The sequence below is a fragment of the Anolis sagrei genome, chromosome 2 (assembly GCF_037176765.1).
Source record: "Anolis sagrei isolate rAnoSag1 chromosome 2, rAnoSag1.mat, whole genome shotgun sequence".
NCBI classification, from domain to species: domain Eukaryota; kingdom Metazoa; phylum Chordata; class Lepidosauria; order Squamata; family Dactyloidae; genus Anolis; species Anolis sagrei.
This window is the reverse complement of record NC_090022.1, coordinates 160,636,001-160,659,945: the sequence shown is the minus strand read 5'-3', so window position 1 is coordinate 160,659,945 and position 23,945 is coordinate 160,636,001. Positions and strand designations below refer to the sequence as shown.

Sequence of the window (23,945 nt, the reverse complement as noted above, 5' to 3'; positions counted from 1 at the left end):
TTTGGCAGCTTTTAAACAGGCTGGATGGCCATCTGTCGAGGGTGCTTTGAATGCAAGTTTCTGGCTTCTTGGCAGGGGGTTGGACTGGATGGACCATGAGGCCTCTTCCAACTCATTGATTCTATGATTCTACAACGTGGAACAATGACTTCAAACTACGAGAAAGGAGATTCCATCTCTACATGAGGAAGAACTTTCTGACTGTGAGAGCCGTTCAGCAGTGGAACTCTCTGCCCCGAAGTGTGGTGGAGGCTCCTTCTTTGGAAGCTTTTAAACAGAAGCTGGATGGCCATCTGTCAGGGGTGCTTTGAATGCAATTCTCCTGCTTCTTGGCAGGGGGTTGGACTGGATGGCCCATGAGGTCTCTTCCAACTCATTGATTCTATGATTCTACAACGTGGAACAATGGCTTCAAACTACAAGAAAGGAGATTCCATCTGAACATGAGGAAGAACTTCCTGACTGTGAGAGCCGTTCAGCAGTGGAACTCTCTGCCCCGGAGTGTGGTGGAGGCTCCTTCTTTGGAAGCTTTTTAACAGAGGCTGGATGGCCACCTGTCAGGAGTGCTTTGAATGCAATTTTCCTGCTTCTTGGCAGGGGGTTGGACTGGATGGCCCATGAGGTCTCTTCCAAATCTATGATTCTATTCTGACAAGGGGAAACCTTTACCTGAGGGCCCTTCCACACTGCCCTATATCCCAGAATATCAAGGCAGAAAACCCCACACTATCAGTGTGTGGACTCAGATAACCCAGTTCAAAGCAGATATTGTGGAATTTTCTGCCTTGATATTCTGGGATGTGTGGATAGGGCCCAAGGTGCATTCATCTCTCCTCCACAGGAAGAATGAGACCTTTCCTAGGCCCTTCCAGCCTTATTAACCACGCCCACTGGGCGTCACGTATGCTTAACGTCACGCGACCGGGGCCCTCGCTGATTGGCCGCCGTCGGGATGACGTAGCCCAAGAGGAAGAGACGGAGGCAAGAAGAGCGGAGTGGGCACGTCGGGTGGAGAGGTCAGTCGAGCCACCGGAGGGGGGTGGGGAGGGTTCTCTGTTGCCATGGGGATCACCTATAGGGCCTAATCTTCCCGCTCAAGAGAGATCCTATGTTTCTTAGATATGGAGACACTGAGGGCAGAGGCAGCCTCCCAGTCCCAGAATCCCACCCTCAAGAGGGCTTCCCAGGGAAGTCATGCTCCCCATGCTCTATTCTGCCTTGGTCAGACCACACCTGGAATATTGTGTCCCATTCTGGGCAGCACAATTGAAGAGAGATATTGACAAGCTGGAATGTGTCCAGAGGAGGGCGACTAAAATGATCAAGGGTCTGGGGAACAAGCCCTAGGAGGAACGGCTTAAAGAGCTGGGCATGTTTAGCCTAAAGAGGAAAAGGCTGAGAGGGGATATGTATAAATATGTGAGAGGAAGTCACAGGGAGGAGGGAGCAAGCTTGTTTTCTGCTTCCCTGGAGACTAGGACACGGAAAAATCTCCAGAGCGTCTATATCCAGGGAAGTCATGCTCCCCCTCTATTCTGCCTTGGTTAGACCTCACCTGGAATATTGTGTCCAATTCTGGGCACCACAATTGAAGAGAGATATTGACAAGCTGGAATGTGTCCAGAGGAGGGCGACTCAAATGATCAAGGGTCTGGAGAACAAGCCCTATGAGGAGCAGTAGTATAAGTCATGTATTAATACATGATATAAAGATTGCAAATAAACAAATAAATAAATATCACAAATAAATAAATAAATATATTCTAAAATACTGACTTTACACATTGTACAATGATATTGCTAAAAATCTATATTTTAAAAAAGGAGATTCATAGATAGATAGATAGATAGATTGATTGATTTTATTTACATACTATAACTTACTTATTTACTTAGGCGATCCTTCGTTGGACGAGTAAGATGGTCTTCCATGATGGGTTTCCTTGTGGATTTGTAGGTGGCTGTGGAGCCCTTATTCTTGACCCGCATCTTCTCCCACAGTGAAGGCATTGGTTTCCAGGTGGAAGGCGGTCCCGGTCGGGGTTGGCTTGATGCGCCTTCCTCCTGGCACGTTTCTCTCTTCCACCCGCCACTCGTGCCTCCTCGAATTCTGCAGCACTGCTGGTCACAGCTGACCTCCAGCTGGAGCGCTCAAGGGCCAGGGCTTCCCAGTTCTCAGTGTCTATGCCAGAGGTTTTAAGGTTGGCTTTGAGCCCATTTTTAAATCTCTTTTCCTGTCCACCAACGCTCCGTTTTCCATTCTTAAGTTCAGAGTAGAGCAACTGCTTAGGGAGATGGTGGTCAGGCATCCGGACAACGTGGCCGGCCCAGCGGAGTTGATGGCAGAGGACCATTGCTTCAATGCTGATGGTCTTTGCTTCTTCCAGCACGCTGACACTTGTCTTCCCAAGAGATTTGCAGGATTTTCCAGAGGCAGCGCTGATGGAATCGTTCCAGGAGTTGCATGTGACATCTGTAGACAGTCCACGTTTCGCAGGCATATAGCAGGGTTGGGAGGACAATAGCTTTATAGACAAGCACCTTGGTATCCCTACGGATGTCCCGGTCCTCAAACACTCTCTGCTTCATTTGGGGAACTGCTGCACTCACAGAGCTCAGGCTGTGTTGTATTTCGGTGTTGATGCTGACTTTGGTGGAGAGGTGGCTGCCAAGGTAGCCACCTCTCCAACTTACATTGACACAAAACAGTGAACATTTTACAAACACATAACCCTACCACCAAAGTCTGAACAAGTATCCTTTCCTTCGCCATATATTTATAAATCAACCATTTATCAAATGTCATATCCAAAATTCCTGACCAGCAAGGTTATATTATTTTCCATTTTCATTCTCTAAAGTATATTTAATAAAGACCAACCAGTAGGCCTCAAAATCTGATTTGTTAGTTTCCCCCCTGAATACCCTCATTTCCATTGTTAGTTTATCATTTAAGGCTACGTTCCATACCTCCCTATACGATGCTTCCGGTGTTAGATTAGTTACTATTTTCCAGTTCCTTGCTATTATAATTCTTGCCACTGTGAAGAAAAAAAGCAGATTCTGATGGAGGGATTGGCTGGATACTCTTTCAGATTCTCCCAAAATGCTTGTTATAAACCCATCTCTCCTATTCCTTTCTTAGGCTGCTTGTTCCAGCTGCTCATCTAGACCTTCATCACCATGGTGAGTGTATATTGTCTTATAATACCTCCACAATCAGAGGATTATGTTGTCACACACACATACCATAAACATGCCCCATTTTTGTCATTGTGTGCTATGGCCACTCAAGGCCTGTTCTCATCCTCGCTCTAAGTGACCTTCATGTCAAGGAAGCAGATGTCTCAATGCAGTCCATGACTGTGAGCAATTGCTTCATCTTTAGTGGAAAGTGTTACATCTCTGGGGGGATTCTTTGCCTGAACCAGTGATTTCATGCAATGTGTGGCCATCAAGATTTGTGCACTGGCTCACATTGCAGTCACAATGCGCACAAGTCCCCCAATTACTTTTTAGACACGTACGCACACACATTCACTCTTTGACTGGACTTGACCCCTCTTTCCCAAGAAACTATTACCAAATGAAAACTTTTGTGGGGTTTGTATAAATTTGATCTACATCTATTGCTTAAATAATGTGCCTGCTTGAACTAGGCTATAGAGATGGGCAAAGGGTTGCGGCCTGGAGTCATTTGACTAGCACTTAGACAGATTCCATTTTTGGACTGCTGTTTCCAGATCTCCTAACCAGCACAGCCACTAGGAGTCTTCTTCACACTTTCTCTATCTTTCCATACTAAAAGCCTGCTTATTATTGTAGCGCGTTCATGCATTTTGAATTGCCTGAGGTAAGATCAAAGATAAGATCAAGGAACAGAACACTAATGTTTTCTTTATTGACTTACAGGGAGAAAGAAAAGGAGTCAATAAGTATTATCCACCTGATTTTGATCCTGCCAAGGTAAGAGAGGATCCAGATTTTTCACATCAGCTCTGTACATCGAGTGATGTGCTGCATGCATTTCCTAATGACAAGATAGGGTATTATTGAGATGAACTTAAAACAGGTCTAGAAAGTATATTTTCCCCTTTCTGTATTTGTTTGCACTATGGGTAGAGAAAATTTTAGCACCTCCAGAAATTTTTTTGCCTCCCATTTATCTCAAGCCTCACTCAGCATGGCCAGCAGTGGAGTTATAGATCAATTATGTATTACGTCTTATGATATGGAGCACAATATAAATGTTTTGATAATTTAAAAAGGAATACGTTCTTCATCCTTGGCATATGCTACGCTGATGTTGAACTGAGTTCTGACTTATCTTAAGTTCACCAAGCCAGAAACACAGGGAAAATATCCTAGAATATTTAACTCTTGGTTGAGAATCCAGAAGCCACCATATGTCTATTATGAACTGTCAGTATCACCAGTTTCTGGAAATAGTGTTCTGTCCATTGGCATGCTCATTGAGGAGTTGAAAAGTGGATGTGTCAAGGTTCCCCCTTTGCCAGGGACAGATTATTTTTCTTCACTCTGAGGCCAGATCTACACTGCCATATAATCCAGTTTCTGAATCCAGATTATCTGCTTTGAACTGGATTATATGAGTCTACAGTTCCATATAGAGTTCATATTATATGAGTCTAAAGTTCCACATTACCGCCTTCGTCACAAGTACGTTTGGCGGAGACGAGAGACAGGGCATTCTCGGTGGTGGCCCCTCGGCTGTGGAACACCCTCCCTATAGATATTAGATCAGCCACCTCCCTTTTAACATTCTGAAAAAAAGACAAGACGTGGTTTTTGAACAATTGTTTGCAAATGCAGAGTAACTGACACAGGAAAATGAAACGACTCGACAATGCGTTTTTAAAAAGGAGACACTATGAATTTATATTTTATTGATTTATTTAGTTTTTATTATATGTTATGTTTTTAATTGTATTAAGACATTGTAAGCATTGAATTTTGCCTTGTTAGTCGCCTTGAGTTGCCTGCGGGCTGAGAAAGGTAGTATACAAATACAGTAAATAATATAATATAATCCAGGACATAGCAGATGACCTGGATTCAGAAACTGGATTATGTGGCAGTGTAGATGGGGCCTGAGAAATTCAGTGCTGATGTAACTTTGGGTTTAACACATAATAACTGATTGTGTGTACAACATGTCCTTAATATATGGTCAGTGAAACAGATTTGGGGATGAGGGTTTTGGGAGGACAAACTGCCTTCTGCTATAGGTTTCAAATGCAGTTTCTTCAAAGATCGCATTTTAATTTTTTTTAATGGGGTGCTCAGAGGGTTGCAAAAGTGAGGGTTTGGGAGTTGGACCTTCCCCATTTCTAGCTGAGTACCTGCCTTCTCTTTCCTCTTGCAGCATGGCTCTCTTAATAAGTACCGCAACAGCCACCCATTGCGGGAAAGAGCACGCAAGCTCTCCCAAGGCATCCTCATCATCAGGTAAGGACACCTAAACATCACCCTTTGCATACTTGCCACTTAAAAGAGACCAAGATCGATTCTTGGTGATGAGAGCAAGGAAGTCTTCATTCACAGTTGTTTTAGCAAAGAAGTACTGGAAATACCACCTTTTTTTCTCTGTGAGGCTTGCATATCAGAACGGAAATTGCTCTAGATTCACCAGGTTATGTACAGGCATCACATGGGGCTTACCTTCAGAGTCACTGAAGCAGGTGGATGTCTCTATGGCATGCAGTAAACATCCCTTGGCTTCTTTTTTTAAAGGTTTGAGATGCCTTATAACATCTGGTGTGATGGCTGCCAGAACCACATTGGCATGGGTAAGTCTGAGATGAACTCTCCAAACAAACGTTCAAAGTAATCTGTGAAAAGAACTTGAATTATTTTCGAGATGAGGGGTGGTGGGCACAGAAGTGAGTTTGAATTCATAACATGGAAAAAAAGAATGCTGCCGGTCTGTCCGAGATCCTAAATTTCACCTTTTCCCTTTAGTTTTCTAGTATTGGACATAATGACATATTGCTCAAACACCTGGCACCTTGGGCTGGGTTGGGAAGAAACATGAGAAGGAAGGCATAAATTTACACTAAGTAATATGTTGCACTCTGGTGGCACAGCAGGTTAAACCGCTGAGCTGCAGAACTTGCTGACTGAATTTGGCAATTTGAATCTGGAAAGCGGGGTTGGCTCCCACTGTTAGGCTCAAATACCTGGCACCTTGGGCTGCGTTGGGAAGAAACATGAGAAGGAATAATAATAATAATAATAATAATAATAATAATAATAATAATAATAATCTTTATTTATACACCGCTACCATTTCCCCAATGGGGACTCGGGGTGGCTTACATGAGGCCAAGCCCAAACAACAAATTACATCAAATAAAACCAAAAACCGAAAACGCATACAATAAACAACATCATAATTACATAAAACATATGAATGCATAGCAATATAAAATTACAATAATGAATTTTACACTAAGTAATATGTTTCACTCTGGTGGCACAGCGCATTAAACCACCGAGCTGCAGAACTTGCTGACTGAAAGGTTGGCAATTTGAATCCGGGAAGCAGGGTTAGCTCCCACTGTTAGGCCCAGCTTCTGCCAACCTAGCAGTTTGAAAACATGCAAGTGTGAGTAGATCAATAGGTATCGCTTCTACAGGAAGGTAATGAGAGCTCCATGTAGACATGCCAGCCACATGACCTTGGAGGCATCTACGGACAACACCAGCTCTTTGGCTTAGAAATGGAGATGAGCACCAGCCCCAAGAGTCGGGCACAACTAGATTTAATGTCAGGGGAAACCTTTACCTTTACTTTAATATCATAAAAGCAAATGTAGTTCATGGAGACAAGAGGAATGGGCTTTAGGACAGTGGTTCTCAACCTGGGATCCCAGATGTTTTTGGCCTTCAACTCCCAGAAATCCTAACAGCTGATAAACTGGAGTTGTAGGCCAAAAATATCTGGGGACCCAGGTTGAGAACCACTGCTTTAGGACCTCTGAGTTTTCTTCTCAACTCTGGGAAGTTTAAGAGGAACTGGGAATGGGAAAACTGAGGGACCTTTGCCTCTGCTATCTTACCGTTTTGATAATTTCACTATGTAACATGATTTTTGTTCCTGGGTTATAAATGTCATTTCCTAATTGGTTCTATCATAAAAACATGGGAAAAGTTTATTAAACTGCAAAAACTTTGTTTTTGCGGGACAACCTGCAGTACATTTTGCTATAGTTTTTCAGTGAATATCTCATTAGTCTCAACCAATACAGCATAGTCTGTGGCAGCTACGAAAACGAAGTTTCTGAAGTATAACAAATACTTTCAAAGTAAGTAGGTAAAGATAAAGGTAAAGGTAGTCCCCTGACATTAAGTCCAGTCATGTCTGACTCTGGGGTGTGGTGCTCATCTCCATTTCTAAGCCGAAGAGCCAGCGTTGTCCGTAGACACCTCTAAGGTCATGTGGCCGGCATGAGTGCATGGAGCGCTGTAAGTAAGTACTGCACAATTAAACAGGAAATAACACTTTCAAACCAGGAACAGATTTTTTCCCCAAATTTTGTTACGTAGTGTTTTGATGAGGCATGTTGAAAAAAATTGATTCTATTTTGCATACTGAGAATAAATAAAATGATCATAGCTGGTAGTGATAGGATTGTGATCAGAAAAACTGTTGTAGGTATGTACACAAATGGGATGTCCTTCTTCACCCTCTTTGCCACAGGTGTTCGCTACAATGCAGAGAAGAAGAAAGTTGGCAATTATTACACAACCCCCATCTACAGGTTTGTAATGTGAAAGCTCAGGGGTTTTACTGTCTTTAGTGGCACTTTGGCACTGGTCTATTGTTGGAGGTTGGCAAGAGAATGGATTTTAGCTGTGAATATTTTAGTGCTGTTTGTGTTTTATTTTGTTTGTAATGTTTGTATATTTTAAATTGTATACTTATGCTTTTATGTCAGGCTACTTTGAGTCCCCTTTGGGGAGATAAAGCATTATTATTATTATTATTATTATTATTATTAATCTATATAAATAAAAATATAATGTTTGTTTGTGGGATTAACATAACTCAAAACCACTGGACAAATTGACACCAAATTTGGACACAATACACCTATCAGGCCAATGAGTGGCCATCACTCATAAAAACACTGAGAAACACAGCAGAAGAGACTTAAAAAGCCAAAAATAAAAAAATTACAACGCATACGCAAAACCATACATATATAAATACAAACACACATAAATGCACAAATATATACACACACATATACACACACAAAGCACATATACAAAGACTAGACCACAGCAACGCGTGGTAGGGGACACTAGTAATAGTAATAATAATAATAATAATAATAATAATAATAGGAGACAGCAGCTAGACAGCCTATATATAATTTTTGCCCACATTTCCAATGATAGATTAATTTTGTGACCAGGCAAACAAATGTAACTCTGCATATATTTGAATGTAGTGAGCTTGGAAAAAAGTTTAATCCCTCAACGACTACTGAATCTCCTTCTGTCCTCTAAAATCTCCCTGTGCCCACAAAGATTACCCACTGTGCTCACTTAGTAATCATTTAGAAAAAGCAGGCTTTGCATCTTCTTTGGCCCCTTCCACACAGCTGAATAAAATCCCACATTTTCTGCTTTGAGTTGGAATATATGACAGTATGAACTCAGGTAACCCAGTTTAAAGCAGATATTGTGTGATTTTCTGTCTTGATATTCTGGATGATATGGCTGTGTGGAAAGGCCCTGAGTGTGCTTTTGCAAAAGATGTAGCTCCAAACCTAATGAAGTGTTCAAGTCTATGGCCTTGAGGTTCTCCCTATTCTCAAAAATCTATTAATTTCTTGTAGAGTACAACCTGCTGTGCAGACATAAGTCACCCTACAGGGCAGCTTTGTTTCCTCTGGAAGATACAGCAGTTCAGTATAGTCCTTGATGTTTTGGTTCCCAACCTTTGACCTTCCAGACCTTTTTGGACTTCATCTTCTATAATCCCTGGACATTTTGACCAGGGCTTCTGGGAGCCTAAAGTTTGAGAGCCTCTGCTACAGTATGACCCTGGATGTCTTCCCAGGCCTGTCCCACTCATAGACACAATAGTGGATGACTCTCCTCCAGTCTTTCTGACTGTGTCACCCTCTGCCTTGCAGGTTTCGTATGAAGTGCCACCTTTGCCCCAACCACATTGAGATGCAGACGGACCCTGCCAGCTGTGACTATGTCATTGTCAGTGGCGCACGGCGCAAGGAAGAGCGTTGGGATGGGGAAGCCAATGAGCAGATCCTGACTACAGGTGAGCCAAGGGAGGACTGCCCATCGTGCTGTTGGGACCCTTGAGGGCTCATCTGGCTTGGCCCGACCTTCCTCATACCTGTGTTTGTGTGCTCTCAGCTCATGAGGAGAAGCAGAAGTTGGAGACGGATGCCATGTATCGGCTGGAACACGGCTCAAAGGATCAGAGCAAACTCCAGCGAGCCCTCCCCACCCTGCAGAATATCCAGGAGGCCCAGAGTGCTTGGAAGGATGACTTTTCCCTCAACAGCCTCCTTCGCCGAAAATTCAGGGTAAGCCAGTGGGAGGCAGGGAAGGATAATAATTTGGTTGGTCGTGTCAGGAGCGACTTGAGAAACTGCAAGTTGCTTCTGGTGTGAGAGAATTGGCCGTCTGCAAGGACGTTGCCCAGGGGACGCCTGGGTGATTTGATGTTTTTATCATCCTTGTGGGAGGCTTCTCTCATGTCCCCGTATAAGGAGCTGGAGCTGATAGAGGGAGCTCATCCGCCTCTTCCCGGATTCGAACCTGCGATCTGTCGGTCTTCAGTCCTGCCAGCTCAGGGGTTTAACTCACTGCGCCACCGGGAGTTCCAGGATAATAATAATAATAATAATAATAATAATAATAATAGTTATTTATACCCCGCCATCATCTCCCCAATGGGGACTCGGGCGGCTTACATGAGGCCAAGCCCAGACAACATATTACCGCAAAATAAAACCAAAAACATAGCAACAAGCAAAAACATCATAATTACATAAAAACATATGAATACATCAACATTTCTCTTCACAGCTTTAGAACAAATTGGTTCACAGAGAAAGCGGAACAAGACAGAAACGCAAATGCATTTCTCTCAATGAGTTTTTTAAAAACAAAAACAGAACAGTCAGAACATTAAATAACCTGTACTTAATTAACCAAGAACTATAATGGATTAAATTTAAATAAAGAGTAGGTATTCCTCTGAGATATTTACAATGATATTTCCTTAACTGCTGAGCTGCTGAACTTGCTGATCGAAAGGTCGCAGATTCAAATCTGGGGAACAGTGTGAGGTTGTGCTGTTAGCCCCAGCTTCTGCCAACCTAGCAGTTCAAAAACATGCAAATCTGAGTAGATAAATAGGTATCGCCTCAGCGGGAAGGTAACGGCTCTCCGTGCAGCCATGCCAGCCACATGACCTTGGAGGTGTCTACGGACAATGCTGGCTCTTTGGCTTAGAAATGGAGATGAGCACCAAACCCGAGTCGGACATGACTGGACTTAATATCAGGGGAAAACCTTTACTTTTACCAAACAAGTTCCTGATAATCTTTTAACCTTGTTTTAATACCTTAACTTTCCAAAGTTATAGAAGTGTCTCCTTTGCTCACAAGTCTATCAGGAGAATTGTCAGATCTAATTAATTACAGTTCATTAATCCAGTGCAAATCACCTTCTGCAGATCCTGGACCTACTTTTTAACTCTGTTTTGAAATGTGAGCCATGTTTAGGTGTGTGTGTATAGAGGTGTCTCCTTTCTCTCATCCTTGGCCTTATTTTCCTCCACTTGCTATTTTTCTGTATTTTCCTTCCTTATCATTGTAAAGTGCAATGATAGAAGAAACAGATACCAAAACCCCAGGGAAGATGGTCACTAACCTATCCCGAGATTCCCCCACACCTAAACAAATGAACAGAATTACTTCCCAACCATCAGTAAAAAAATACAGTATACTTCTCATTACTACTTAACTCAAATGTAAACTTTTGTTTACAAATCAAACAACTTTCTAACATTATAAGTGTTATTATTCTTTCTTCTTTATGTAGGATAAAAATGGCTCCTAGAGTATTCAGATTCCAAAAAAATGAGATTTGTCCCTTTCCTACTAGTTTATTTTCTTCTCACCATGTTAGTCCTTTACCTGTGTTTTGCTCTGCCCCCTCTCAATAATAATAATAATAATAATAATAATAATAATAATAATAATCAAAGAAAAAACATGGCTGTGGCTCACAAATGGAACTTTGGAAAAGGAGACGGAGGGCCTGATTCTGGCACCCCAAGAACAAGCCATTAGAACAAATGCCATCCCAAGTGGGATGAGAGATCCCAAGTGTAGACTCTGCAAGGAAACAGATGAAACAACAGATCACATCCTCAGCTGCTGCAAGAAGATCGCACAGACAGACTACAAGCAGAGGCGTAACACCGTTGCTCAGATGATTCATTGGAACTTGAGCCACAAATACCATCTGCCTGTGGCAAAGAACTGGTGGGATCACAAGCCGGAAAAAGTCACAGAGAATGAACACGTCAAGCTACTCTGGGACTTCCGGATTCAGACAGACAGAGTTTTGGGACACAATACTCCTGACCTCACGATCGTGTTAAAAAACAAACTATGGATTGTTGATGTTGCTATCCCAGAGTCTGTGCCAGAGTCTTTGCAGGACTGAAGAGAAACAACTGGAAAAGCTGACACGATATGAGGATTTAAAGACTCTGGCACAAGCCAGTAAAAGTGGTCCCAGTGGTGAATCGGCACACTGGGTGCAGTGCCTAAAGACCTTGGCATGCACTTAAACACAATCAGCGCTGACAAAATTACCATCTGCCAGCTGCAGAAGGCCACCTTACTGGGATCTTCACGCATTATTCGCCGATACATCACACAGTCCTAGACACTTGGGACGTGTGATCCAATACAACAGCCAGCAGAGTGTCTGCTGTGAATTCATCTTGTTGTGTTTCAAATAATAATAATAATAATAATAATAATAATAATAGTTGTTGTTGTTATTATTTTACTGACACAAAAACATAGTATGTCACAGCAAATGAGATCTAGATGCTGGGTTTCGTATCACAAAATCACAAGTCGAACACTTCCCAAACATCTAGGACTGTGTGATGTGGGTGCCACCTTGTCGTGGTGGGGGGCTTAACTGTGCCAATGATGCTGAGAGCTGTGCTAGCGGTAGTGTAACCAGCAGCAGGTCCAACCAAACCAGAGAGGTCTCAGCTGAGGAGTGGAACCAAGAGCACCTAACCCATTAGCACTATGGAGAAGCAAACCAAAACGAAATCTATACTGGCTCAGTCGACACCCAGGATAAAAAGGATCGCGTTGGATGCTGCTGATTCTGGACATCCATCGACAAGTGGGCTACAGAATCAAAATACAAATGAACAATCACAGAAGTGACAGAAATATGCAATGCCAGAAAACTGCACAGTTATGAAATGCTATTATTATTATTATTATTATTACTATTATTATTATTATGCTTTATTTCTAGACCATGCTCTCTCCCTGAAAGGACTCAGGGCAGTTTACACACACAAAAAGGCAAGCATTCAATGCCTCAGGTGAATACAAACGTATCAAAATAATACATAATAAAGCAACAGTAATAACAGTGAGGTAATGGATTGTGAAAGTATCCTAGATTTTGTGGTCCTAGATTTTGAATGTATCTCATTTTCTCCCTTCCCTTTGTCATAGGAAGAGAAGAAGGTCATACAAGAGGAGGAAAAGAAGGATCTCGCCTTGCAGAAAAAAGCAAATTTGTGCATCCCTCTTGTACGGGAGTCTGATGAAGATCGGCATCTGGCAGCGCTGCTCAAATATCAGAGCCTTGGCTGTACGTTGAAATTGAACTGTTGTGGTTTTTCATGGGGGCAGAGGATGCAAGTGCAAGGATATAAGAATTTTCCAGGAGATAATATGCTGATAATTGTAGTACTATGACTCCATTGTTAGCCGCCGTGATGTCACCCAATTGAATCCTGGGATTTGCCACGTAGGGATTTGCCTTTTGATTTCACAACCAGAGAGCATCTCCTTTGGGTGCCTCTCGGCAAACTATAAGCCTCCATAGGAAGTTGTGAAGTAGAATCATGGTGCTGTAATTGCTTAGTGTGAAAGGGCCCCTGGTCAGTTATCAAAAGACTGTTTTCTGAAGAAAACCTTTCTGCTTTCCTTTATAACATTGCCAAGGAAGTTGAGGCGCAGCTGTCCATAAGTCAGTGGCTGAACACATCTTTTACATACAGAAGGTCCCTTGACATTCCTAGTTGAAAGTAGAGGATGATGGGAAAGATTATTTTCTCTGACAGATTTCAGAAAGCCATTGTTAAGAGTAGACAATATTGGTTTCCATGGACAAATAATATAAGATGATATAAAAGTGTTTCCTGTGTTCTTGTACTGAAGAATGGGGGATGCGTGGCTCGAGAGCAGTACATGTGAAAAAGATCTTGGAGTGCTCTCTGGATGTAGTGCTCTCTGGATGTAGGTGAACTACAATTCCCAAACTCAAGGCCAATGCCCACCAAACCCTTCTAGTGTTTTCTGTTGGTCAGGGGAGTCCTGTATGCCATGTTTGGTTCAATTCCATCATTGAAGGAGTTCAGAATGCTCTTTGATTGTATGTGAACTATAAATCCCAGCAACTACAACTCCCAAATGTCAAGGTCTGTTTTCCCCAAACACCATCTGTGTTCATATTTGGGCATATGGAATATTCGTGCCAAGTTTGGTCCAGATCTATCTTTATTTGAGCCCACAGTGCTCTCTGGATGTGGGTGAACTACAACTCCCTAACTCAAGGTCAATGTCCACCAAACACTTCTAGTGGTTTCTGTTGGTCATGGGAGTCCTGTGTGCCACGTATGGTTCAATTCCATCATTGGTGGAGTTCAGAATGCTCTTTGATTGTAGGTAAACTATAAATCCCAGCAACTACAACTCCCAAATGACAATATCAAAATATTTTGTGTGAAGGACATACATTGGGTTCTTAGGTGTATACTGTCCAAATTTGGCTTCAATTTGTCCAGTGGTTTTTGAGTTACGTTAATCCCACAAATGAACATTACATTTTTATTTCTATAGAAGTCCTGCCTTGATTAATAACTCACTCCTGTCTCTCCTTCCAGCCTATGAAGACAAACAGAAGCAAAAGCGAAATGAAATTGCTGACCGCCCATGGTTCTCGCCCAACCAGCCTTCAAACACTAAAGCCAGTGACACAGTGAAAAGGCTGGCCTTCGCTGGAAAATCAACAGCTAGCAAGTCACCAGTAGCTATGAACAGCCTGGGTGTTGTGCGTCGAAAATCAAGGGAGAAGGAACAGTCTGAGATGGAGGAGAACGAGTCTTCCGATCTCACGGCCCAAGTTTGCAAGCAAGACCAGGACAGTCATATCCACGACGTGTCATCCCTTGACTCTTCTGTGGGGCCTGAGGCAGATTCTCGAAAAGCTGAATTAAACCCCCCATCCAATTTGGCTGCCTCCTTAGTTGCAGATTATTCAGACTCTGCATCTGATCCTGAAGCTGAACTATGAACAGAGACTGGAGCAAACAAGAGACTGGACTATGCCAGTTCAATGACTTCAAAGTGAGACTGTGTGTGGGAATGTATCATTGAGCGATTGAAAATGTCTTTGCATGCTGCTCAGGAGTTACATTCTTCTGCCTCTTCTTGGGCTGGACGGAACTCAGTTCCTAGTTATTTAAACACAAACTCTTCCAATAAACAAAAGCACTATCCCCACAGACCTGCTTAGTGTGTTCTTAATATAGCTTGATTGCTTCACACACAAATATTAGGTACATGCAGAGATCCTCAGTTATTCTTGCAGACAAGAAAAAAAAGTTTGACACACATTTAACAATACTGGATCACCACCTCAAGACTCTCCGGGGCCTTCCACACAGCCCGATATCCTAAAATATCAAGGCAGAAAATCCCACAATATCTACTTTGAAGTGGGTTATCTGAGTCCACACTCAGATAATGTGGGATTTCCTGCCCTGATATTCTGGGACATAGGGCTGTGTGGAAGGGCCCCCAGGTGGGTCGTGAAACAGGATTTTAGGGAAGAAAAGAGGTGGGGAAAGGAGAAAGGAAAGGAAGAGGGAAGGAAGGGAAGGAAATGAAGAAGGAAAAGAAGAGAAGAGGGGAAAAAGAAAGAAGGGAAAAATAAAGAGGGAAGGAACAGGGGAAGTAGGAAGAAAGGAAGGGGGAAGGAAACGAAGAAAAACGGGAGGGAAAAAGAAGTAAGAAAAAACGGAAGAAAAGGGGAAAGAATGAGGGAAGGAAGAAAGGAAAGGAAGAGAGAAAGAAGGGGGAAGGAAGGAAATGAAGGAAAAGGGGAAGGAAAAAGAAGAAAAGGGGGGAGAAAGGGAAGGAAAAAGGGGAGCAGGACGAAAGAAAAGGAAGAGGGAAGGAAGGAAAAGAAGAGAGGAGTGAAGGGAAAAAGAAGGAAGAAAAGGGGGAAAGAAAGAGGGAAGGAAGGGGAAAATAAAGAGGGAAGGAAAAAAGGAAAGAAGGAGGAATGGAAAGGAAGAGGGAAAGAAGGGAAGGAAATGAAGGAAAAGAAGAGAGGGGGGAGGGAAAGGAAAGAAAAAAAGGGAAGGAAGAAAAGGGGGAAAGGAAGGAAGGAAAAAATAAAGAGGTGAGGAAGAAGGAAGGGAAGGGGAAGGAAAGAAAGAATGGAAGAAGGAAGAAAGGACAGAAGGGGGAAGGAAGGAAATGAAATGAAGGAAAAGAAGAGAGGAGGGGAGGGAAAAGAAAGAAAAAAGGGAAGGAAGAAAAAGGGGGGAAAGGAAGGAAGGAAAAAAAGAGGTAAGGAAGGAGGAAGAGAAGGGAAGAAAGGGAAGGAAAGAAAGAATGGAAGAAGGAAGAAAGGACAGAAGAAGGAAGGAAGGGGAAAAGGGAAGAAGAAGAGAATGGGGGAGAAGGGAAAAGAAAGAAGAAAGTAAAGAGGAAAGGGAAGAAAAATGGGAAAGAAGGGGGAAAGAAGAAAAGGAAGGGAAGAAAGAAGGGAGAAGAACAGAAGAAAGGAAAGGAATAAGGAAGGAAGGAAAGAAAGAGAGAGAGAGACGAATCCCTAAATTCAGGACTGCTCCTAAGAGGCATGCAATCGTCGGCCACCACTAGGCTCTCTGTGGCCTCAATTCCTGTGTGCAACTTGTTTTGCAGCGCGACCCTGCCGCTTCCCGTTCCGGCGTGACGTCAAGGGCGAAGGGGCGGGCCCTTGACGCTGGGTGTGCTTTCCGGCCGGGCGCATCTCGCGGCGTCACTTGGAGCCATGGCGCAAGGCAAGCAGAAGTTCCAGGCGCGGAAGGCGGGCCCCGCGGGGAAGAAGGCGGCGCCCTCGGCTGCCCGGGGACCTCGGAAAGGAGGTACGGGAGGAGGAAGGAGGGGGGGGGGGGGCGGAGGATCTGTGAGATAGTCATTGAAAAAACTAGAGCAAAATGTGCTGCAGGGTGTCACAAAAAAGTTTCATTAAACTTTTACCCTCAGATTACACATGATCAAGGGTCTGGAGAACAAGCCCTATGAGGAGTGGCTTAAGGAGCTGGCCATGTTTAGCCTGAAGAAGAGAAGGCTGAGAGGAGACATGATAGCCATGTATAAATATGTGAGAGGAAGCCACAGGGAGGAGGGAGCAAGCTTGTTTTCTGCTTCCTTGGAGACTAGGACGCGGAACAATGGCTTCAAACTACAAGAAAGGAGATTCCATCTGAACATGAAGAAGAACTTCCTGACTGTGAGAACCATTCTGCAGTGGAACTCTCCGCCCCGGGGTGTGGTAGAGGCTCTTTCTTTGGAAGCTTTTAAACAGAGGCTGGATGGCCATCTGTCAGGGGTGATTTGAATACGATATTCCTGCTTCTTGGTAGAGGGTTGGACTGGATGGCCCATGAGGTCTCTTCTGACTGTGATTCTATGATTCTACGGGACTATATCCCAGGATATCAAGGCAGAAAAACAAAAGGCAGACACGACAAAAAAAAAGGCAGAAAATCAAAAAATTATCTGAGTGTGGACTCAGATAACCCAGTTCAAAGCAGATATTGGATTTTCTGCCTTGATATTCTGGGATATAGGGCCACTGGGAAGGACCCTCAGGTAAAGATTTCTGCTTGACGTTAAGAACCCTTCCACACAGCCCTATATCCCAGAATATCAAGGCAGAAAATCCCACAGTCTCTGCTTTGAACTGGGTTATCTGAGTCCACACTGCCATATAATCCAGTTCAAAGCAGAAAATGGGCAAACTTTTGTGTACTTTATATGTTCTCTATCGCACTTTTGTTGCCATGTAAGCCACCCTGAGTCCCTTTTTGGGAGATGTTGGTAGGATATAAAGAAAGTTATTGTTATTATTTGAAACACAACAAGATGAGTCCACAGCAGACAAGATCACTCTGCTGGCCGTTGTTTTGGATTACACGTCGGACACTTCCCAAGTGTCTAGATGTGTGTGATGTATCGGCGAATAATGTGTGCAGATCCCAGTAAGGTGGCCTTTTATAGCTGGCAGGTGGTAATTTTCTCAACACCAATTGTGTTTAAGTGCACGCCGAGGTCTTTAGGCACTGCACCCAGTGTGCTGATCAGCACTGAGACCACCTTGACTGGCTTGTGCCAGAGTCTTTCCAATCCTCATATCATGTCAGCTTTTCCAGTCGTTTCTCTGCAATCCTGCTGTCACCTGGGATTGCGACATCGACGATCCATTGTTTTTTAACACGATTGTGAGGTCAGGAGTATTGTGCTCCAAAACTCTGTCAGTCTGAATTCGGAAGTCCCAGAGTAGCTTGACATGTTCATTCTCTGTAACTTTTTCCAGCTTACGATCCCACCAGTTCTTTGCCACAGGCAGATGGTATTTGTAGCACAGGTTCCAATGAATCATCTGAGCAATGGTGTTATGTCTCTGCTTGTAGTCTGTCTGCGCGATCTTCTTGCAGCAGCTGAGGATGTGATCTGTTGTTGACTTTTCAATTCTGGCTTTGATGGCATTGGTTCTAATGGCTTATTCTTGGGCTGCCAGAATCAGGCCCTCTGTCTCCTTTTTCTCCTTTTTATTATTATTTTCATTTTACTGACACAAAAGCACAGTATGTCACAGCAAACTAGATCTATATGCTGGATTTCATATCACAAAATCACGAGTTGAACACTTCCCAAATGTCTAGGACTGTGTGATGTATTTTCGAATGATGCGCGCAAATCCAAGTAAGGTGGCCTTTTGCAATTGACGGATCATTATTTGGTCAATGTTGATTGTTTCCAAATGCCAGCAGAGATCTTTTGGCATGGCACCCAGTGTGCCAATGACCACTGGGACCACCTGTACTGGTTTATGCCAGAGCCTTTGCAGATTATTGTTATTATTATTATTATTATTATTATTATCTATATAAATAAAAATGTAATGTTCTGTGAGTTAGTCAAGGCTGTCCAGGAAGGCATAATGGAAACACTCCCAAAAGATGACCATCCATTTTTTCTTTATAGCAACCCTGGGCTATAATATATCTACAATAATTATATATCTATAAGTTTAATATATGTGTGTGTGTGTGTGTGTGTGTATGTCTATGATATCTATATGTCTGTAACAATAATATCTACATGTCTATAATATCTATAGGACTATAATATCCATATCCATATGTCTATAATTAAAATATTATCTGTCAATAATATCTATACATCTATAATATTAATACCGATATGCCTATAATATCTATGTCTATAATATCTATATACACGTATAATATCTATATGCCTATAATAATATCTATAGGTCTGTAATAATATCCATACATCTGTTGCCAGTTTTGTTCAAAAGATATTTAGCCCTGTGCTCCTTCTATTTTTAATCAGTTTTATATTAATTTCTGTAATGCTTTTGATACAAAATAAATAAATAACATCTATAATACATGCCTTTAATAATATTTGTGTCTATAATAATATCTATATGCCTATCATAATATCTATACCTCTGTAATAACAACAACAATAATAATACCTATATAATATACCTATATAATATCTTTGAACTGGGTTATATGGCAGTGTGGACTCAGGTAACCCAGGGCTCTTCCACACATCCATATAACCCTTTGGCCTCAAGGAGACTGAAATGGGCCTATACTGGGTTGACATTTTGCCACTTCAGTTGTGTATTGATAGCTTAGAAACCAGCTCTTCCTCTTTTCTTTCTTTTCCATTTCTCCACAATGGGCCACAGCAACGCGTGGCCGGGTACAGCTAGTTATTATTAAATGTGGGTTTTTATTCAGCTGTGTGGAAGAGGCCTGGGATCAAATGCTGGATCTTCAAGGCCTGCGTGATCTATAGAACTTACTTTATGGTGGATAGATTGAATTTTTAATCTGCATTTCATTGGTTGCAGGCCGTGTTATTGCTCCCAAGAAGGCTCGTGTGATCCAGCAGCAGAAACTGAAGAAGGTGAGCCATTTCCCATGCTAAGATGCAAACCTGAAGGGAGCGCTCCAAAGAGACTCCTTTTGGTAGCAACTAAGGCAGGGGTCTCCAATTTAATGCTTGTGGGCCGGATGCAGCTCTCCAAGGTCCTTTACCCAGCCCTAAATTTTAGACTTAGGATCCCCCAAAGTCTGAAATGACTTGGAGGCACACAAAAACAACAACAACAATCCTAATTGACAATCTCATCTGCCCACTTTTCCCACTGAATTACTGATAAGTTGATATTGGTTAAAATTGTTCTTTGTTTTGGATATTGTATTATTTCAGGGTTTTTTAACTACAGATTAGATACGTGCAGTGTGCCTAGGAATGTATTTGTGTTTGGTTTTTTTTTCAAACTATAGTCCAGCCCCTGCAGCATTCAGATGGACCATGTTTAAAAGGTTTGAGGACCTCTGAACTAAGGCTTACCCTTTTTGGACATTCATTGGCACATGTCCCAGTGGTGCAGGAATATTTTGGGCCAATATAAGGCTAATATGCCAGCAGATTTCAGTCCCGGAGCACTGTCATAGTAAACAAGAATAGCACCATTATTCTACTTTCACTGCCATGGTTCTATCCTATGGACTCCTGTGAGTGGCAGTTTGGGCAGTTCTCCGCCAGAGAGCTCTGCTCTAAACTACAAATCCCAGGATACCACAGGATGTAGGTATGGCACATAAAGAGGTATTACAGTATTATGACTGTGTAGGTGAGACGTACGATGGAGATCACCTGGCTCAATAGCCATATAAACCCCTGCACCGGCAGGACTGAAGACCGACAGGTCGCAGGTTCAAATCCGGGGAGAGGCGGATGAGCTCCGTCTGTCAGCTCCAGCTCTTCATGCGGGGACATGAGAGAAGCCTCCCACAAGGATGATAAAAACATCAAATCATCCAGGCGTCCCCTGGGCAACGTCCTTGCAGACGGCCAATTCTCTCACACCAGAAGCGACTTGCTCCTGACATGACAAAAAAAAAATAGCCTGGCTACTGCAAGTTGCAAATATTTTTACCCCGGAAAACATAACTGGACTGCAACGCCTAGCATTCCCCATCATTGGCTGTGTCTGCTGGGGTTGGTGGGAGTCTCATGCCTTTACCTTTGTCCTGGGTATTTCTGTGTCATTGTTATTTCACTGTATTAAAGGCATTGAATGTTTGCCTATCTGTGTATGTTGCAATCCACTTGGGGAGATTTTTTTTTTTCATGTCAGGAGTGACTTTTTTTCGTGTCAGGAGTGACTTGAGAAACTGCAGTTGTGAGAAAATTGGCCATCTGCAGGGATGTTGCCCAGGGGACGCCCAGATGTTTTGTGAGAGGCTTCTCTCATGGCCCTGCATGAGGAGCTGGAGCTGACAGAGGGAGTTCAACCCAGGACGCCCAGATGTTTTGGTGTTTTACCATCCTTGTGGGAGGCTTCTCTCATGTCCTTGCATGAGGAGCTGGAGCTAACAGAGGGAGCTCAATCCGCTCTCCCCGGATTTGAACCGCTGACCTGTTGGTCTTCAGTCCTGCCAGCACAAGGGTTTAACTCATTGTGCCACCATGGGCTCCCCCTCAGGGAGATAGAGCGGAATAATAATAAAGTGTTTTTATTATTTACTAGCCGTCCCCTGCCACGCGTTGCTGTGGCCCACATGGGGGTTCTGTGTGGGAGGTTTGGCCCAATTCTATCATTGGTGGGGTTCAGAATGCTCTGTGATTGTAGGTGAACTATAAATCTCAGCAACTACAACTCCCAAATGTCAAGATTCTATTTTCCCCAAACTTCACCAGTGTTCACATTTGGGCATATTGAGGATTCGTGTAGAGTTTGGTCCAGATTCATCATTGTTTGAGTCCACAGAGCTCTCTGGATGTAGGTGAACTACAACTCTAAAACCAAAGGACACTGCCCACCAAACCCTTCCAGTATTTTCTGTTGGTCATGGGGAACTGTGTGTCAAGTTTGGTTCAATTCCATTGATGGTGGGGTTCAGAATGCTCTTGGATTTTATCCCAGCAACTACAACTCCCAAATGGCAAAATCAATTTTTTGAGTGAAGGACATACATTGGATTGTTAGGTGTCTTGTGTCCAAATTTGGTGTCAATTCCCCCAGTGGTTTTTGAGTTACGTTAATCCCACAAACGAACATTACATTTTTATTTATATAGACTAGCTGTACCCGCCACGCGTTGCTGTGGCCAACCTTACCTCCCTCTTTCTCTCCTTCTTTCCCTCCTTCCCTTTTCTTTTTTCCTTCTCTCCTTCCTTCTTTCTCTACCTCTTTCCTTCCTTTTCTCTTTCTTCTCTGCCTCTTTCTTTCCTTTATTTTTTGCTTCCATTCTTCCTTTTGTCTTTCTTTCCTTCCCTCCCTCTTTCTTTCTCTTCTTCCTTCGCTTCCCCTTTCCTTCCTTTTCTTTCCTTCTCTCCTTCCTTCTTTCTCTACCCATTTCTTTCCATCCCTCTTCTTTTCCTCTTTCTCTCCTTTCTTCCTTCTCTACCTCTTTCCTTCCTTCCTTCGCTCTCTGCTTCTATGCTTCCTTCTTTACTTCCTTCCTTCCTTCTTTCTCCCCCCCCTCCCTCCCTCCCTCCCTCTTCCCTTTTTTCTGTATGTAATTTATCTTTTTGTCATTTATCTTTTGGGGGTTTTAAGTCCTTTCCACTGTTTTTTTTGGGGGGGGGGGATTATGAGTGATTGACACTCATCGGTCCTTCTTTCCTTCCTTCCGTCCGTCCGTCCGTCCTTCCTTCCCTTTTTTCTGTATGTCATTTATCTTTTTGTCATTTGTCTTTTGGAGGTTTTGTCCTTTCCACTGTTTTTTTTTTGGGGGGGGGGTGGGATTATGAGTGATTGACATCCATTGGTCCTTCCTTCCTTCCTTCCTTCCTTCCTTCCTTCCTTCCTTCCTTCCTTCCTTCCTTCCTTCCCTTTTTTCTGTATGTCATTTATCTTTTTGTCATTTATCTTTTGGGGGTTTTGTCCTTTCCACTGTTTTTTTTTGGGGGGGGTGTTAGTCTTCTCGCACGCTGGAGAGAGGGCCGTTTGTGCATGCTCTGTTAGGTATTTTTTTTGGGGGGGGGATATTAAAGTCATTTCCCCTTCATTTTTTTTTGTTTTGTTTGGAAGACATAGATCCATTTGAAAACTGGATCCTCTTTGCTCACTTGTCCTTCCTCTCTTTACACAGAATCTGGAAGTTGGAATTCGTAAGAAAATTGAGCATGATGTAGTCATGAAGGCCAGCGCAAAATTACCAAAGAAACTGAGTGTTCTGAAGACCCCAAAACCGGAAACCTCGAAGGACCAAGGTCACTCCAGCAAGTCATAGCTCGGTGGAGTCGGGGATGATGAGTCTCCACTTACGCTGGCTGTTATTGACTTTATCTATGGCAATAATCTTGCGAGAAGCTGGGTGGGCATCTCCAGTGTGACATTTCAGTTGATCTGCGTAAAGAGTTTCCTTTCACAAGAGAAATACGTGAACAGCATCTCGCCCTGTTCCTAGATTATAGTCACAGCTGTAGTTTTCAACTCTGACTTCCTAATGTACCATGAGATCCCCATATCCTCATGGGATACGCTCCCAGCCAGACTACGGTTTCCTGAAACCGCAGCTACAATGGAATGGCATTCATAGGCCCTTCTACACTGCCATATAATCCAAAGCAGATAATTCTCATCTGCTTTGAACTGGATTATATGAGTCTACACTGCCATATCATCCAGTTCAAATCAAATAATCTGGATTTTATATAGCAGTGTAGATGGAGCCATAGTACGTGACTTCTGGTCCCAGAATACCATAGCTGTGTTGGAGCACCTAGAGATTCCTAGCTCAGGAATTTGTTAGGTCCTTCAATGCAACTTTATAGTAACTTTCATAGGAAAAAGTACTTTAATATCACCTAATTATTCCTTACTAGCTGTCCCCTGCCACATGTTGCTGTGGCCCAGTCTGTTGATCTGGAAAATAAAGTAATGAGAAAGCGTTGGTTTCTAATATATGTAATTTCTTTCTGCTTGAGGTGTAAACGGTATTTCTTGCTGTTTCTTTGTCAGTGTTGATGTGGAGATTGTCTGGTTTGCCCACCCTGGAACATGCAACATATCATCGTCCTTCTTTAAGGGTCCCTTTCAAATCTATGATACTATATCTGTGTGTGTGTGTGTGACTCATATCTATCTACATCTATGGCTGGATGGCTCTTTGTCAGGAGGGCTTTGATTACGTTTTCTTGCCCTGGTGAAGAGAGTTGGACTGGATGGCCTTAAGTATTTTCTGTTGGTCAGGGGGTTCTGTGTGGGAAGTTTGCCCCAATTATCTCTTCCGTGGGGTTCAGAATGCTCTTTGATTGTAGGTGGACAAT

The 23,945-nt window shown here is 43.0% G+C and overlaps 2 protein-coding genes across 2 annotated transcripts; both read left to right on the top strand.

Annotated features, from left to right (window-relative positions):
* The first annotated feature begins 922 nt into the window (after positions 1-922).
* YJU2B (YJU2 splicing factor homolog B) lies at positions 923-14,845 on the top strand. Its single transcript, XM_060763631.2, has 10 exons — positions 923-1,016; positions 3,146-3,186; positions 3,913-3,966; positions 5,387-5,469; positions 5,755-5,810; positions 7,724-7,784; positions 9,171-9,313; positions 9,412-9,584; positions 12,789-12,927; positions 14,225-14,845. Exons 2-10 carry the CDS (start codon positions 3,184-3,186, stop codon positions 14,632-14,634), a joined length of 1,122 nt encoding a protein of 373 aa, XP_060619614.2. The 5' UTR covers positions 923-1,016; positions 3,146-3,183; the 3' UTR covers positions 14,635-14,845.
* Positions 14,846-16,320: 1,475 nt separating this feature from the next.
* On the top strand, positions 16,321-23,565 carry C2H19orf53 (chromosome 2 C19orf53 homolog). Its single transcript, XM_060763632.2, has 3 exons — positions 16,321-16,477; positions 19,510-19,565; positions 22,766-23,565. Exons 1-3 carry the CDS (start codon positions 16,384-16,386, stop codon positions 22,904-22,906), a joined length of 291 nt encoding a protein of 96 aa, XP_060619615.1. The 5' UTR covers positions 16,321-16,383; the 3' UTR covers positions 22,907-23,565.
* Positions 23,566-23,945: the final 380 nt, after the last annotated feature.

Coding starts and splice junctions, on each gene's coding strand:
- YJU2B (XM_060763631.2), top strand. Junction 9,314..9,411: donor TGAGCAGATCCTGACTACAG/GTGAGCCAAGGG, acceptor GTGTGCTCTCAG/CTCATGAGGAGAAGCAGAAG. Junction 12,928..14,224: donor CAAATATCAGAGCCTTGGCT/GTACGTTGAAAT, acceptor CTCTCCTTCCAG/CCTATGAAGACAAACAGAAG.
- C2H19orf53 (XM_060763632.2), top strand. CDS start 16,384: ATGGCGCAAGGCAAGCAGAAGTTCCAGGCGCGGAAGGCGGGCCCCGCG. Junction 16,478..19,509: donor CCGGGGACCTCGGAAAGGAG/GTACGGGAGGAG, acceptor CATTGGTTGCAG/GCCGTGTTATTGCTCCCAAG. Junction 19,566..22,765: donor AGCAGCAGAAACTGAAGAAG/GTGAGCCATTTC, acceptor CTCTTTACACAG/AATCTGGAAGTTGGAATTCG.